Source organism: Ammospiza nelsoni, chromosome 4 (genome assembly GCF_027579445.1).
Source record: "Ammospiza nelsoni isolate bAmmNel1 chromosome 4, bAmmNel1.pri, whole genome shotgun sequence".
Taxonomy (NCBI): domain Eukaryota; kingdom Metazoa; phylum Chordata; class Aves; order Passeriformes; family Passerellidae; genus Ammospiza; species Ammospiza nelsoni.
Window position 1 is genome coordinate 7,811,842 of NC_080636.1, and position 15,983 is coordinate 7,827,824.

Here is a 15,983-nt window from a genome sequence, read left to right on the forward strand (position 1 = left end):
AGGGACCTTCCCATGTCAGTGTCAAGTTTCCAAAATTTTACCAACATCCAATCTCCCAATTTTACCTGAGGTATGTAAATGTCCAGGGCTGATGTTTGGGGCAACAACCCCTTTCTTCTAAGATCTGCAAAAGAGAGGATTATCGCCTGCAAATAATTTTTGAGCAACAGGCCATTTGTTCCAGGAACTGGCAACCTTTCCTCCCTTCCCAGATAAGGGAATCCAAACAACATTTCAGAAGAAGATACTCCATGTCCATGTCAGGGTCTGCTAGAATCAGCAGCGTGTGCCTTCCCCTCTTCCCGTTGTCCTGCTCTGCAGAATCAGAGGTCAAGTTTCCCAGACAATTCCCCAAATTGTGAGAAACACCCACTCACCAATAAAGGTGAAAGAGAACAAAGTCATTGAAGCAAGACTATTTATTAATATAAACATGGCAGCTGAGACAGGTGCTAGCTACATCTTTGTCTACGTGACAAAGTATACATTCCTATGGCTGAAGCAAAACATCGTTTTATCTCTCACAACAGAATCGTGAAATGGTTTGGGTTGGAAGGGACCTTAAAGCCCATGCAATTCCAAACCCCCACCATGGGCAGGGACACCTTCCACTAGCCCAGGGTGCTCCAAGCTCCATCCAACCTGATCTTGGACACTTCCAGAGATGGGGCAGCCACAGCTTCTCTAGGCAACCTGTGCCACCTCACCACCCTCATCATAAAAAGCTTCTTCCTCATTTCTAATCTAAATCAACATTTGTCTCTGTTTGAAGCCATTTCCCCCCGTTCTGTCTCTCCAAAAGTCCTTGTGTCCAAAGTCTCTTTACATCTTTCTTGTCAGCTCCTTCCAGTTACCTGAAGGCCACAATTAGGTCAGCCTAGAGCCTTGTCTTCTCCAGACTGAACAATCGCAATTCTCTCAGCCTTTCCTCACAACAGAGCTGCTCCATCCCTCTGATCATCTTGGTGCCTCCTGTGGATTCACTCCAAAAGCTCCAGGTCCTTCCTATGCTGGGGGCCCAGAGCTGGAGGCAGCTCTGCAGGTGAGGTCTCACCTGAGCAGGGCAGAATCCCCTCCCTTGGCCCCTCTTTTAACCCTTATCCTCCTGTTCAACACTTCACCAACTGCTCCCCTTCCACACCTGTAATATGAGAAGGAGCCTGATTAATTCCATCTCAGTAGAAATGGCAGAATGGAAGATAAAACTCTCCAGATTTCCTGACTACCACACACAGGTGAAAAGTTCTTCATAGGTCATACAGTGCAGTTCTGCTCTGCGTGGTGCCATTGAATCAAAGAGGCTTCCAAAGCCCTGATTGCACCTATCTATCTCTTACAGGTGCCTTCATCCTAAATGATGCTTGTAACACATCCAGCGCATGTATATATTGTATTTTAAACAGTATCACTTACAAATGGCAAATCTACCTAGCAATTTCTGTGTGTTAACCACCATTCTTTCACACATTCTTAAATTTTGATCTCAAGATCAGACTGGTAGGCCTAAAGATAGCAGCTCATCTTTCCCTCCATTTTTTTAAATCACTACTGCACAAACCAAAGACTCAACTAATGTTACTTTCTATTACTAGCTCTTCACCTTCTTCACCCTACTTTTAAAACCGCTCTTAAAAGATTATCCATACACCTGCTCAAGGGCAAAATTCAATTATAATTAGATGAAGAAAAAACTTTAAAAGTGAAGTAATGATTTGGAGGATACAATGAACTTCTGAAAATCTAATCAAATCATTAAGATTAAAGGAGTAGCAATGAAAAAGGCAGAAAATCTCATTTGAACCAGTGAATGTCATCAGTATACAAACAATCAGGACAAAGTACAACATGGGCTATTTTAGGGACAACACAACGCAAATGTTATGACAGGAGTCCTACAAACTGCCTCGGTGCATGTAAGTAACACAGGATGTAAACACGTGTCCCATGTTCCCACCTCCAGGGCTCGGGATGGGCTCTGCAGTCTGAGCCAGCTTGGGCAAGGACTTGCCATTCTCCAAAAGCTGGGTGTGGAAACAGCTCTCTAAAAGCGTGTTCAGCTTGGCAGCTGAGACTCTGATGGTATCAGTCTAATAACACCCAGCCTGTCTGCAGGGGCTGCAAGGCACCTCCTTGTACCAATCAATTCAGCATCACACCTGTTATCCACTTCATAAATCAGTCCTGTAATTCTATTTTGTATTAGTGCACTTGGAGAGGGAAGTGTGCTACAACCCTTCTGAACGTAAACTTCAGTGAAAACACAGAAAACATCTCAAGGCACAAACCATGGCTGTGGAAAAAAACTAAATCCAAAAAAAAAACCCAAACCAGACCCAGTGATGCACAGCTATTTCGCTTCCCCACTTTCAATCCTGTTGCAGTTGCTGCCGCTGGCTTGCTCCGGATATCACCAGGAAGCAAGGACAGCAGGGAGGACTGCAGTACTGGGTTTGGCTTTATTTCCACATGGAACCACAACATCCTGAGCTGGAAGGGACTGACAAGGATCACTGAGTCCAGCTCCTGGCTCTGCACAGGACACCCCAACAACCCCACCCTGAGCCTGAGCGCATTGCCCCAGCGCTCCTGGAGCTCTGGCAGCCCTGGCACCACGGCCACTCCCTGGGGAGCCTGGGCACTGCCTGAGCACCCTCTGGGGGATGAGCCTCTCCTGATCTCCACCTAAACCTGCCCCAACACAGCTCCAGCCATTCCCTCGGGTCCTGTCACAGAGAACAGAGACCAGAGCTGCCCCTCAGGAGGAATTGCAGTTCACAGGGAGCTCTGAGCTCAGTCTCCCCTTCTCTCCTGCAGTAGTATTTCTGAAGATGCCCTGGAATAAGAGTGCAGGTGGCATATTGCCCCATCTACCTTTAGTTCAGTGCCCATTTAGAACAACATGTCCTGTGCAGTCTATGGATAGGGTTCCTCATAAGATTTTATTTACATTTTTAGATCCTAAGCAGGGTTTAATTTCAAAATCATACACCTGAAAAGTTTGGGTTCAGTTTACCCTATGTGTCCAGGAATATCTCAAACAGTATTCAACGCCAGCAATATTTTGAGATATTTTACTGTATAATCAGTAGGACATTGGCTACCAAGATCAGGATGAGATGATCCATAACATACTTCATATTACATATATCAAAACTACTTAGTTCAACTATTTTACCCTGCTGACCTGTTCTCTTTTCTCCTTAGCTCCACTACTTAAACAGAATACCATATATTAAGGAACATAAGTGACATGCACAATAATTACTTTGACTCCACAGCTCAGAAGTCATAGAGCTTTACCCACATGTATGTTTTACACATACTATGTACAGAAGTAGCTGCCAAAAGAAAACCCAAAAAGGAAATTTCAAAACTTACCATTTCTACTATTTCACTCCTTGGAGAAATTACAGCAACACACAGCTCACCAGGGCCAAACTTTTCCTGAGTTTGTTTTTAAGGACTTCATAATGAACACGTACAACTTATAAAAAAATCTTATAAAAGGACTTGAAGTCATTAGAGGAGAACCTCTGCTCAAATGTGAGTCAGTCATGAGAAAGGAAAAAATATGTGTGTGTATATATTTTACCCCATTAAAATCACAGCTATTTGGTGCTTCTTTAATTTAATTGGAGATTAAAGGGAAAGCATCTCATGCCAAGTCACAGTCCTGACCTGCCATTAATCCTCAGCAGATCAACAGCCCAGCCTGCAAAAGGGCTTCCAACACTCACTTTGGCCATCAGGCATGGCACCTTTTAACTGCTCTTATCACATATTTAAATTAGGAGAATTTAAAAACTTTCCACAATGCTTTCTGACCTCCAAATGGGTGCTTTTTCTTCTTCAGATATGACAGTTACCACAGAGATCATTCATAGAGGTTTATCTCCTCCTTAAGCATTGATGGTAGTGGCCTTCATCCACCTACTTTCATATTTTCAGCGTGTTACAAGACACTAAGGAAACATCAATTTCAGTTGTGTCTATAGAATCCTGTTAATCTCCCTAAACCTGAACAGAAAGATTTCCTTCAGTGAAGGACAGAAGTTGATTTATTATTTATTGAACTTACTACAGAAACACAAGACAGCCTTGATGCCCAGAGAGCCCCACAAAGCCTAACCATGAAGGGCTCAGGCTTCTGCAAATTTATAGCTTTAAATCAATACCAAATGTATGAAAAATTCAAGTGCAAACAAAAATCAATAGACACACACATGGTTGTCTCCTACAGAATTTCTTCTTCAAATCCACAGGTAAAAAGCAAGGAACTCTATGGACACAGGCTGAGAGAGCTGGGATTTGTTCAGCCTGGAGAAAGCTCCAGGAAGAAATTCCAGCACCTTGCATTACCTAAAACAGCTCCAAGAGAGCTGGAGAGAGACTTTGGAGAAGGACATGAAACCACAGGACAAGGGGGAATGCTGTCCCACTGACTGCAGGCAGGGTTAGATGGGATATTGGGGAGAAATGGTTCCCTGTGTGGGTGTAAGGCCCTGGCACAGGGTGCCCAGAGCAGCTGTGGCTGCCCCATCCCTGGAAGTGTCCAAGGCCAGGCTGGATGGGGCTTGGAACAACCTGGGACAGCAGGAGGTGCCTCTGCCCTTGGCAAAGTGGAAAACAGACGGATGAAGTTACATCAACCCACAAGAAAAAGGGAAAGCACTCCCTCCATGCTCCCTGGGAGAAGCTCCAGCCCACCCAACCTCACGGGCACTGCAGAAACTCATGTAGAACCTGTCTTACCACAGGGCACTGCTTGAGGAGCCCAGGTCTAAAACTACACAGTGTGAGTCACCATACCTTCATGCACTCATGCTTCAGTCCTCCCTGCCTTGGGATACTGAAATCAGTGGGATTTGGACAGTGGGAATATAGCAAAGGATGTCTCCTCCAGCACCACATCCCAGCTAATGCACACACATCTTGCACTGCAAGCAAGCAAAACTCAGGCACAGAGGCCACTCTGATGCCTCAACCGGCTTTGATCCTATAACACAATTTCCACATTGTGATTTCTTGTCTTTCCATACCACATGACAAATTCCCATAAGTGCTGAACAGAGAAATTAAGATCACATTTAAACTCCATCACTTTTAACATACAATATCCTTTTTCATCAGCCTCAGTGAAGATGATTTAGGCATATTTATAGCAACATTAACCACATTTCTTCTGTAGGGCAGTATTATTCTCAGAATAGACAACTGAATACCAGTTGCCATCCAAACTGTCATTAAAATATGCTTCCAAACCTCCAAATTCCTATGTAAATAGAGTCATCAGCAGAACATCTTTAGACCATATATATAATTTGCCCTAATTACTTGATAGGGAAACTGAACCAAGGGGATTAAATTATGAACTGCATTGACTCTTGAAGTCTGTGATACTCTATTCTCAAGGGAAGAGTAAAGTTAGAGGCTATAAAGTCATTTCAGCTTTTCCAGCCAGACCACACATTCCTGTTTCACCAGAAATTCAAATCCCCATCCTCTCACATTCAAACTCCAAACTTGCATAGAAATTGTTATTGTACTATTCACATAAGGCAATTCTGCTGGTACTGACATTTGCCTGCTGTCCCAGAAATTCTCAACAGCTCAGGTACTGAGAAAAGCTGAAAGTGATCCACAAATCACTGGTTTAACATGCTTTCCGTAGCACTAGAGTTTTCTTTGGGCTCATCACATAAATTCAGATAAAACAAGTTAACAGACTATCAGAGTATCCACAAGAAAATTTTAAATTCCAGTAATATTAATATGGATGTTTCAGAAAAAGTGTGCATAGGCGGGAAGTCAGATCCTGGTTTTGACTTTGAACCACATCAACACCTCCTCAAAATGATTCATCCTCCAGAAGTTGAACAAGGGCTTACTTAAACACCCATTACTATTCCCAAAATGAAAACCAGTAACTGTAAAGAGTCACTGCAGCCTGTGCTGCTGAGAAAGACACTGACTGACCCAAATTTATAGAGCTGCCTGTTATGTGTTTCAGTGTAATAAATCAATCCCTTAACTAAAGTGCACTGACACACTGTCAAACAAGGAGGCAGCAACTATACATAAATGCAGATGCAAACTGAGTGTCTTGAACAACAATATACTTCAGCTTTTTCAACAAAACTAAAAGCAACTCACCCAACAATTCTGCCTGTTCCTGATCTCTCCTTGAAAAAAATTAAAATTAAAATCACCAGTGACCACAAAACTAATTATTTCTCACTATATTATTTGGAATTCAGTACTTTGCTTCCAGCAACATCAATCCATGCTCACAATTTGGATACAGCAGTATACTTTTTTCTAGCAGCACTAAAATCCTTACTAGGAAACAATGCTGGAGTTTTCCCTGGCTTTTGGGCTTTTTTTTCTTGTAGCACTGCCAGCCCAGTCAGCACTTCAGTTCCACACTATTCTGCAACTCAGGTCTTGCAAAGGCTGGAAATCTTTGCAGCATCACCTCTGATGATCTCACACAAGATCAAGGTATGTAGCAAGCAGACACTAGAGATCTATGCTCTGAAATCACTATAAAATTCAAGTGACACTCTCCACTCTGGATTAATGGGAGATTGACTGTGTAAATTAATCATTAAAAAGACAGGTGCACAACTCTGGTAGGAAACATGTTGCACCTTGCTGCAAAAAACCTTCATACATTTTTGCTAGATAGTGCAATTACATTCAAAATATCTGGAACATGTGGAAAACGACTAAACTGTGGCAGGAAAGAGATAATGACACAAGCACAAAGAAACTGAAGGGAAAAAACAGACAAACAAAAACAAAAACCAGCCCCACAAAACCACAAAAAACAAAAACAGACAAAACAAACACTAAAGCCACTCAATACACAGCTAAGCCACTGCAGGAGTAATTTTTTTCATTGCAATGACTGAAAACTAAATAGCTGTTAATCACAAAGTAATTGAAGACATTCCTTCCCTTTGCCATGAAAAAATATTAGACCCAACCTAAATTTTCTGAATGGAAAAATACCTCTCACGTTCTGTATTTGAGTTTATAAAAGGAGTTTACAAAAAAAATGCTAATTCATCTGTGCCAAGCTTCTTATCCTTTGAGTAGACAAGCACCACCTTGGAGACAGATATTAAATTTTCAAGCAATACAAACACTAATAAGAAAGTCTTCCAAAGACTCTTTTCCTAGCACAATTTTCTTCTTTTTTTTTTTTCTTTCAGCTTATAGAAACTAGCAAAGAAAAAAAAAAGGTTTCTGAGAATCAGGAAACAGAGGGCAAAGGGAAATAATAGAAAATCTGGGATTTTCACAGCTGTATTTGTACATCCTGCATCAAGCTGAGCAGCACTGTCTGATGGTAAAGGTCATTACAGATAATTTTCAAAGATGATGTGCAACACCCTGTTACCTACACAAAGCAACAACCTCCTATTTAAATTTTTGCAACATGCACCGAGCACACCCGAGCTAAGTTTGTGTACAACAGTGCTTTCACCTCTGCAGCTGTGAGCCCAGCAGGCACAGCAGGGAATGAAAGGGAGTTTACACACGGGAAAACCCTTGGCTGGAATGCCCAGACCACCTCTGTCAGCATGGTGTCCCTTCAACCAGCTTGATTCCATTGCTGCATTTTCAGGAAACTGAAAATTCTGAATCTGGTGATACTGCAGGAAATTTGTTTTAGCAAGTGAAGCCACAACCAGGACCATGAATATTTTCCAGATCCTGGGGTATCCAAGAAGTACTTGTCACAATCTGTTCTGATCAGCTGCCCCTCTTTAGCAGGAATATTGCTCAATTCATCAGTAAAACATTTAAATTCTTCTTCATCATGCAAGATGCACTAAGACACTTATTATCAGCCCAAAACAGAATCCATTTTCTTTCAATTATTCTCCAAATCCCCCACTATGCCAATGTCCCAAATTTAGGTTATCAGATTGCTACATAAAGCTTGTTCTGTGTGCAATTAAGGGCTCTTAACAACCCTAATGATGTCACAACTCTGCAGTAAGGACAGAGCCCTTAGATTCTGAATATCCCAAGCATTTCCCATTCAAGCCCAAACCATGCCTGGAATCATCTGTATGCAGTACACATCCACCAAAACCCTGCAAGCAACCTGCCTCTCCATCAAATAAATATTTACTTTAAGCAAAAGGAGGAAAAGTGACAATCTCAAGTAGATCTAAAGGAACTTCTGTGAGGATCAGCCATGAACAAAGCAAGGGAACAAAAGGAGGAAACAAAAAGCAAACATCCTTACTGCTCCAGTGTTGCAGTGACTAAATGAGTATTTCATTCAAAACTGTGCACAAAAGCAAATTATCATCTCTGTTCACTGCTGTAAAATTGATCACCAAATATTCCAGCCCAGCTTCCAAGCTGCTGCAGTGGTTTAATGGGCAGATGTGAGCGTGTGGCTGTTCAAGAACAAAGCACTGGCACAAACTGCTGTGGTCCCTCTTACGGTGAATTCCAGTTCGGAGCAGCTCCCTCCTCCCCCAAAACTACTTTGCTTCAGCCTTTTTTACTCTGTTTTTTCACTATGCTTTACAAGATGTGATTTAAAAGCTCCTACTTGCAGGGAGTATTTTGAGTGCAGGAAAAAAGAAGCAAAGCTCTATCTGGTCAAGAAGGTAATTCTAAGTGCTCTGCCTAGAACTTCAAATCAGAAAAAAATTCGTCAAGGAAACCATTCAAGAAAAGAGGACCCAAGGGTATCCTAAATTAATACAGTAAGACAACAGCTTGGTGAGCAGCAGCATTACCTAAATATAGGATTTTCAGCATGGATTTCATAAATATGTTAGGTGCAGGAAGCTCAGAGTTTGAAATTTGATTGCTCACAAAAGCTTCAGAGGAACAAGCCAGGAAAATCAAATCCATCACACACATTTAAAATATTATTTAAATTTATCAGGACATGGGACAAAAGGATCACTGGTCCTAGATTTTTTTTTTTAATTGAAGAAAACAACTATTTTCTGTGAAAACAGTGCCAATTTCAGCCATTTTTTGGTATTTCAATATAAGTTATTTATGTTAAATGTAAATTGATGAAGATGGTAACAAACACCTGACTGGACCTGAGCTCATTTTATTAATTTCCAAGGGAAGCTGAGGCTGCCCCACTCCTGGAAGCGCTCAAGATCAGGCTGGACAGGGCTTGGAGCAACCTGGTCTAGCAGAAGGTGTCCCTGGCCCATGGCAGGGGGTTAGAATGAGAAGAGCTTTAAGGTTCCTTCCAGCCCAAACCATTCTGTGATTATTTTGCATCCAAAACGAAAGGAACAGCTGAGACTGAAATACTGGGAAAATCTAGAGCAGTGTCAGCCAAGTGCTAAGGGACTCAGGCAGGTATTCCCTGATCCTGACAGGAACAGAGAAATGACAAAAACGGTGACTGCTGCAGAGAAGGAGGCATTCTAAGTCCAAGTCAGCGATATGTTTCTGGATTTGGCAGGCACAGGAATGTTATCCTTCACCTGCTCTGTTCCAGGAGCTCTCATGCTCAGACGTGCTCAGCAGGAAGACAGGAACAGGACAGGACTTCTCTCTCTCACACACAGAGTGTTCAGTAATTCCAGCCACTAAAGCTCCAACAGGCAAGGCACTGGATGTTTGTGAGGCAGAGATGATGGGGAGGATCCAGCACGAGCTGTTTTGTCCGACTGCTCTGAATTTTCCACTACTGCCTCCTTACTACAAAGCAGACTGGAAACAGGCAGTGAGCTTATTGCAAACATTAACAAAACCTCCCGCAAGTCAAATATTTATGCTGCTCGTTTAGTGCACGGCACAAACTGCAGAACAATTCAGATATTTCAAAAATACTGAATTATTTCACAGGTGAAGTTCAGTTCTTAGAACAGCCCTAGTAAAATTTCAGATTGTCCAATAAAACAGTGAGAGGAGCAATAACAGAGAATTCAGATTAAATATTACCCATGAGTTTCCCAAAGAACAGATCATTTAAACAGAATCATGGAATGGTCTGGGTGGGAAAGGACCTCGAAGACCTCCTTCACCTTCCACTGGACCAGGTTGCTCCAAGCCACAAAATAGATAATATTTATATATTATATACATGTATGGATAGACAGAAATATAGATATGCATTCATAAGGATATCCACACATACCTCCAAGAACTAAAAAAAACCATATAATTGTTCTTTTTTTCTCAGTGCGTTCATTAAAATTGATGATGTTTAAGTATTTCCTACTCAAATAGCTTCTTCTTTTTTACCAGTGCAGTGTTTGAGCAAGTCTTTCATTAAGCAGCATGGAAGAGAAAATCATTTTAAAGCAAAATAATACCCTAATGAAAAGGGAGGAACAGAATGGGGATCAGACACAAATGCAGGCCCCAGATCTAATTTGAGCACTTAAACTGATTTGATTCAAATTGCCAACATCCTCGGATCTATTAAGCATCTTCCTGACCTTCCTAAATCTACAAATGCCTCAGGTAGCTTCTTAAAGACAACAGCTTGTATTTAAGCTTTTGACCAGAAGTTCCTATTTATTTAACAAAGAGAATTGTGATAGTTCTTTTCCAGCTCACAACTCCCTCAGGTAGTGATTTACACAAACCTAAAGATAAAATTCCTCTTCACTGTAATATTCTTTGGCCAAGCACACTCTACTACCACCAAGTCCTTCATAACATTTAATCAGCAACATGTAACTGCCCCCATTATATTACTAAAAAGAGAGTTTAAAGGATACAGTCTAATCTGTTTTTTACTCCCCAACTGTCAGGTTGCATGGTTAAGTCCTGCTTAGTATTTGCCATCTCCCACCACAAAAAGAGTATTACCATGAAAGGAGCACTAGTGCCTTTACACACAAAATCCATATTCCTGGAATAATTTGGTATTTCATTATATAGTCAAAATATTATTTTCAGCTACCATCAAACTGCCCATCAGTGAGCCTACACACACAAACCACATACACTAACTGCTCAATAAGTCAATCATTATCCTGAATTTGTTAATCCAACCCTTTACAATCTCAGGACAATAAATGGAAGTGAACCAGAGGTCATTTCTTGCTCTGTGCTTTACTTGCCTTGTCTGGGGAGGAGGGGCTGGGGGAACTGGGAGGGCTCAGCCTGGAAAAACTCGTGGCCAGAATGAGAAGAGCCCATTCTCATTCACTCCCCAAAACTCCCAGACAGAAGGGTGCAGCCAGGGGGAGTCAGGCTCTGCTCCCAGGGAACAAGAGACAGGACCAAGAGGAAATGGCCTCAAGTTGCACTTTTGGTGCAGGGGTTAGACTGGATACTGGGGAAAGTCTTCATGGAAAGGTTGGTCAGGCACTGGGACAGACTGCCCAGGAAAGTTCCGATCCCTGGAAGTGTTCAAAAACACGTGGGTATGGTTACTGGTGGTCTTGGCAGGGCTGGGGGCAGCTGGGCTGGATGATCTTAGAGGGCCTTTCCACCTTTAATTCCATCTGCTAATTAGGCAGCTGGCTGACAACTCAGTTTAGGCAGGATGAGAGGTTGTGTCACTGAGCTGCAGACAGCGCTTTGAAGAGTCTGTTAACAAAGTGGGCAGCATCTTTTTGATTGTACAATAATCAATGCTGCCAATTTCACTCTCAAGTTTGGAGCTCCCAAGCTCCCACTGCTCCAAATGCCATCTCAGGATGCTGCTGCAGCTCTGTGACTAGGGAATTTCTCATCCCTCCCAGCAGCAGCTCCTCTCCTGCCCATATCATGGCAGCTTGAAGGCACAGCAGCCTCCAGCCAGCCCAGAGCCCTCTGGAGGTTTATGCTCAAACAGAAGACACAAGCACATCAGGCACATTCCGTGTTTTCTGTTTCAGCTTCTGTTAACACCAAGATGTTTATCTTTGAACAACTAAAGTGGCTGGTTCCACATCTTAGAAAAAAGTCACATGAAGTCCTTCCTAAATCAGCCTTCCACCTCTAAAAAGCATCACTGATCTGGGGTGTGTTACTCATACACCTAACTGCAGTTTAAAAAAAAGATTTCCCAAGGAAAAAGGGGAATGGAATATTAGAAGACTGCAACTCGATGCTACAATGTTCATCCTTCACTGTGAACACAAGATGTGAGATATTAGTGGGTTAGTGAAGCACGAGGTGTAACTTTACAGTGTAAATGAAAACACTCAATGCCACAAATACAGTCATCATATACATCTAGATTAGACAGGATGATTAACATGCCAAATTTAATTACATCTCTCAGTCCAGCAGATAAGCACATAGAATACACTGCACTTAGAAAATAATTTTCACCTGCTCTTCTACTTCCCATTTGTACCTACAGCATTTAATAACACATTAAGTCCTTTAAAGCCAAACTCTTGACAACCATGAACCAAACAAAAACCTCCTGCAGAGCCAATTCTGACAGGAGACAGAGCAAACTCAAGGCATGTGAAAGAAGACACAAGACTGCAAAACTATGACCATTGCTTGCATTTCTCAGAGCTCCAAGTTTAAAAACATTACTAGAAATTCCAACTCCTTAATAAACTAATAAACAGACAAATCATCTACAGAGAAAAACATGTATTATGTTTTCAGGCAACATTTTAGACTAGAATTATATGCGAGAAAGAAAAAAGAAGTTCTATCAAAGCAGGTAAGAGGAAAAAAATTGAGATTCTATTAGCAGTGAATATATATCAATTCTTTTTTTTACTTGGCATTACTATTTGGAAAAGAAGTCTCTCAAATCCAGTCCCCTAAAAACCACAAATATCCTAAGTTACTCCAAGAGAGTAACAGGTATGAGGCTATTCCTTAAAGCACTCTCCCAGCTAAAAGAAAATGCTTTTCATGACAGCAGCAAAAAGACATTAAAAAGGCAGGTCTGGACTTCCAGGGCTTGCCTAGCCTGGAATTGTTTCTATACAAAACTCCTTTCAAACTGTTTGCAATACACACACATCTACAGACAGTCAATAAATATGAATAAAAAAATAAAGTATTTTTCTTCCATGAGTTCAGGTTGTATAAACAGTTACCCTCCTCCCAAATCAATAAGGAACATCATCAAAGGGTGCTTGGTACTTTCATCAGCTCCCCAAGAAAGCAGTCACTGCCTAGGATAATCATCCTTTTCTCATTTCCTTCTTTTCCAGGAATCAGCCCTGCCAGGGAATTCACCTAATGCATGCAGACACACACTGGCTCTCCCTCTGCCACAGATGAATCCAAGGCAGGTAACCATCTTACAGAAATCCTTGCCATAATGCCAGGGAGCATCCTCAGCCTATTCCCATGAAGATTTCCATTTTCTCATCCAGTGGGATACACTTCAGTCACACAACCCAACCGAGTAACTCAACACTAAAAGAACTGGCCCCAGCACTGCAGAAACACACCTTCCATCAGCATACAGCCCAAAAATCACTGTCCTGTGCAGACACCCCTCATTCCCACACACAGTTGTTTGCACTTGGCCTGGACCAGTGCAGAGCCAGGGAATTCCATCCCCCAGCCCAGAGCCCTCCTTTAGTCCTTTTTTCCTCAAAAAAAAAAAAAATCAAAAAAAAAAAAAAAAAAAACCCAAAAAAAAAGAAAACCAAAAAAAAAAAAAAAAACTCTGAAGCCAATACCCTCTGTCCTGTTCAATCCCCTCCCACTGCCCATTCTGGTCTCCCCACAAGCCCAGGAGATTTCTCCCACCAGGCTGCTATTCCCACTGTCCCTCCCCAAAAGCCAGCAGCATTACATCTCCAGATGATGAGCCTCCCAAATGCCAGCTACTCCCATAAGGATACTGCTTCGCTCCCCTGCACCTACTTCTCCTGAAATAACCTTTAACCAAAACCAGCACCTGCTGATCTGCCAAGAGGAGCTTCCTTAACCCCCCTCGAAACACCTCTAGAGTCTCCACACCGCTCTAACGCCCACTTGCCCGCCCTTCTCCTCCAACCTGTTCTAAGCGTGATCTAGTCCCATGCACACATTAGTCCTTCTCCCCGCCCAGGAACTGGCCCCACACCCACACTGACCTCCTGTGTCCACCTGCTCCTCACTGCTTCCATCAGCTCCACATCCACACACAAAGCCACCCCCATTCACCCACCATCCTTACACTTCCATTTCTAAATTCCCAAACCTAACCTTGCCACCAAAAGAATATCCCCATACCCACTCCCCTCCAGCCTTACTTTCTGTCTGGACCTACTAAAACTTAAACCAAACATTTTCCTGGCCCTGAAATCCACCAAACCCAGATCCCCACTGATCCAGTGCCCTACAACCACATCCCTGCTCATACACAGCCCCTTAGAATCACAACTGATACCGGTAATGCCTGTGTAACCCCAGCCAACCAACACCAAAAATTCAGCCCCCTTAGTGGCGCCTCTCTGCATAACAAACATCCTGTACTCCCCAACTGGGGCACTAAACATCCACGTCCCATTGCTCTGAGAGCGCCCCCAGGAAGCCCAACCACTCGCCTCCTCTGGGGACAGTCAGACCAAGCCTTCCACACTGTCACCCCATCACATCCATGCTGCTGTCACCTCTCAAGCCTCTTTCTGCACACCCACCTCTCCCTCTGCATCCAAATCCCTTCTGTCCCCCTTCATGACTCCTGCCCATCCCTTTACACCCACATCCCCCTCAACCAGGCCCATGCTCTCACTCTCACTGCCCAGAGACCCAGCCCCTATGGTCCTCTCAAGATGCTCCTATCCTGCCCTAACACCTGCATCCTTACTGTCACCTGCACCTGCCGCTCACCTTTATCATCACCTGAGTGTCCCTCACCATTCCCTTGACCTGCCACTCACCCTTAGTGTCACTTCCATCTACCGCTCACCTTTCACCTCACCTGGTCCCGCCCCTCACCTTTACTGTCACCCGGCCCTTTCCCTGCTGCCCTCACTCACCCCTGGACCCTCCTCAGCAGGTCTGAGTGCCCAAACCTGCTCCTCGTACCCACCTCCCTATTGCCCTCAAGTGCCCCTTAGGGCCCCCGAGCCACTGCTGTGTCTTCTCCTTTCTCCCTTGCCCTGTCCCTGCCCCCCATCCCTGATGGGGCTGCCAGACTCTCCCCTCGGCACCCCAAACCAGCCCGCTTCCCACGGTTCAAACGAACTCCCGACCCAAACCAGCCCCTCACTTGAGCCAGACTTTCCTTCCCGTACCCCAAAGCTAACCCCTCACTCGTGAACCAGCCCCGAACCAACCCCAAACCAGCCCCGACGCCCCGTCCACACGGACCCCTCGCGTCCCCGCCCCCCGCCCCGCGGAGGCTCACCTGAAGCGTCCCCCGCAGTGCTGGCACTGGTCGCCCACCCAGCCAGGCTGGCACTCGCACTGCCCGGTGCCCGGCTGGCACCGCCCGCCGTTGGCGCACGGCTTGTCGCATTCCTTGGAGACTGCCACCTCCTCGCCGGCGGCGGCGGCGGGGCCCAGCACCAACAGCAGCAGCAGCGCCAGCAGCGGCGGCGGCGGCGGCGCCGGTGACCTCCCGCCCCGCCTGCCCGGTCCCCGCCGCGCCATCTGCGGCCGCTGCCGGGTCGGAGCGGGGCGGGCGGGGGGCGGCGGCACAACGCGGACCATCGGCCGCCGCGGGGCCTCCGCCGATCCCGCTACGGTGGCCGCGAGTGGGGGGGGAACCGGGAGGGCGGGGCCAGTGACGTCACTGCGCGGCCATGGCGGCGGGGAGGGGGCGGGTCAGGGACTCGCAGTCACAGCGTCCATGTCACAGATCAGTCTCTAGTGTCGAAAGAGTGGAAGCAGTTCTTGGTTAGCTGCTACAGCTGCAGAGCTCTTCACTTAGGGGTGAGTTTCTCATCTCAGCAAGGTTAACAAGCAGAGTTTAAAGCACATGGCAATTCCCAAACCATGAAATGGCATTTCCCAGGAAATTAGTCGATTTAAAACTGAGCTGTAAAATTAAAGCCCCTTTACTGCTCCCCATTAGTTAAATATTACAGGTGAGAAAGCAGCAGCTGGCACAGATACAACACCAGCAC

General features: G+C 44.4%; 1 protein-coding gene across 1 annotated transcript in view; it reads right to left on the reverse strand.

Annotated features, from left to right (window-relative positions):
• ATRN (attractin) overlaps window positions 1–15,579 on the reverse strand; it is a 147,682-nt gene extending 132,103 nt beyond the window's left edge. Inside the window, exon 1 of the mRNA XM_059470115.1 lies at window positions 15,263–15,579. Within this exon, the coding sequence (XP_059326098.1) occupies window positions 15,263–15,567 (305 nt within the window). The 5' untranslated portion in view covers window positions 15,568–15,579. The remainder of the gene's footprint in view (window positions 1–15,262) is intronic.
• Window positions 15,580–15,983: the final 404 nt, after the last annotated feature.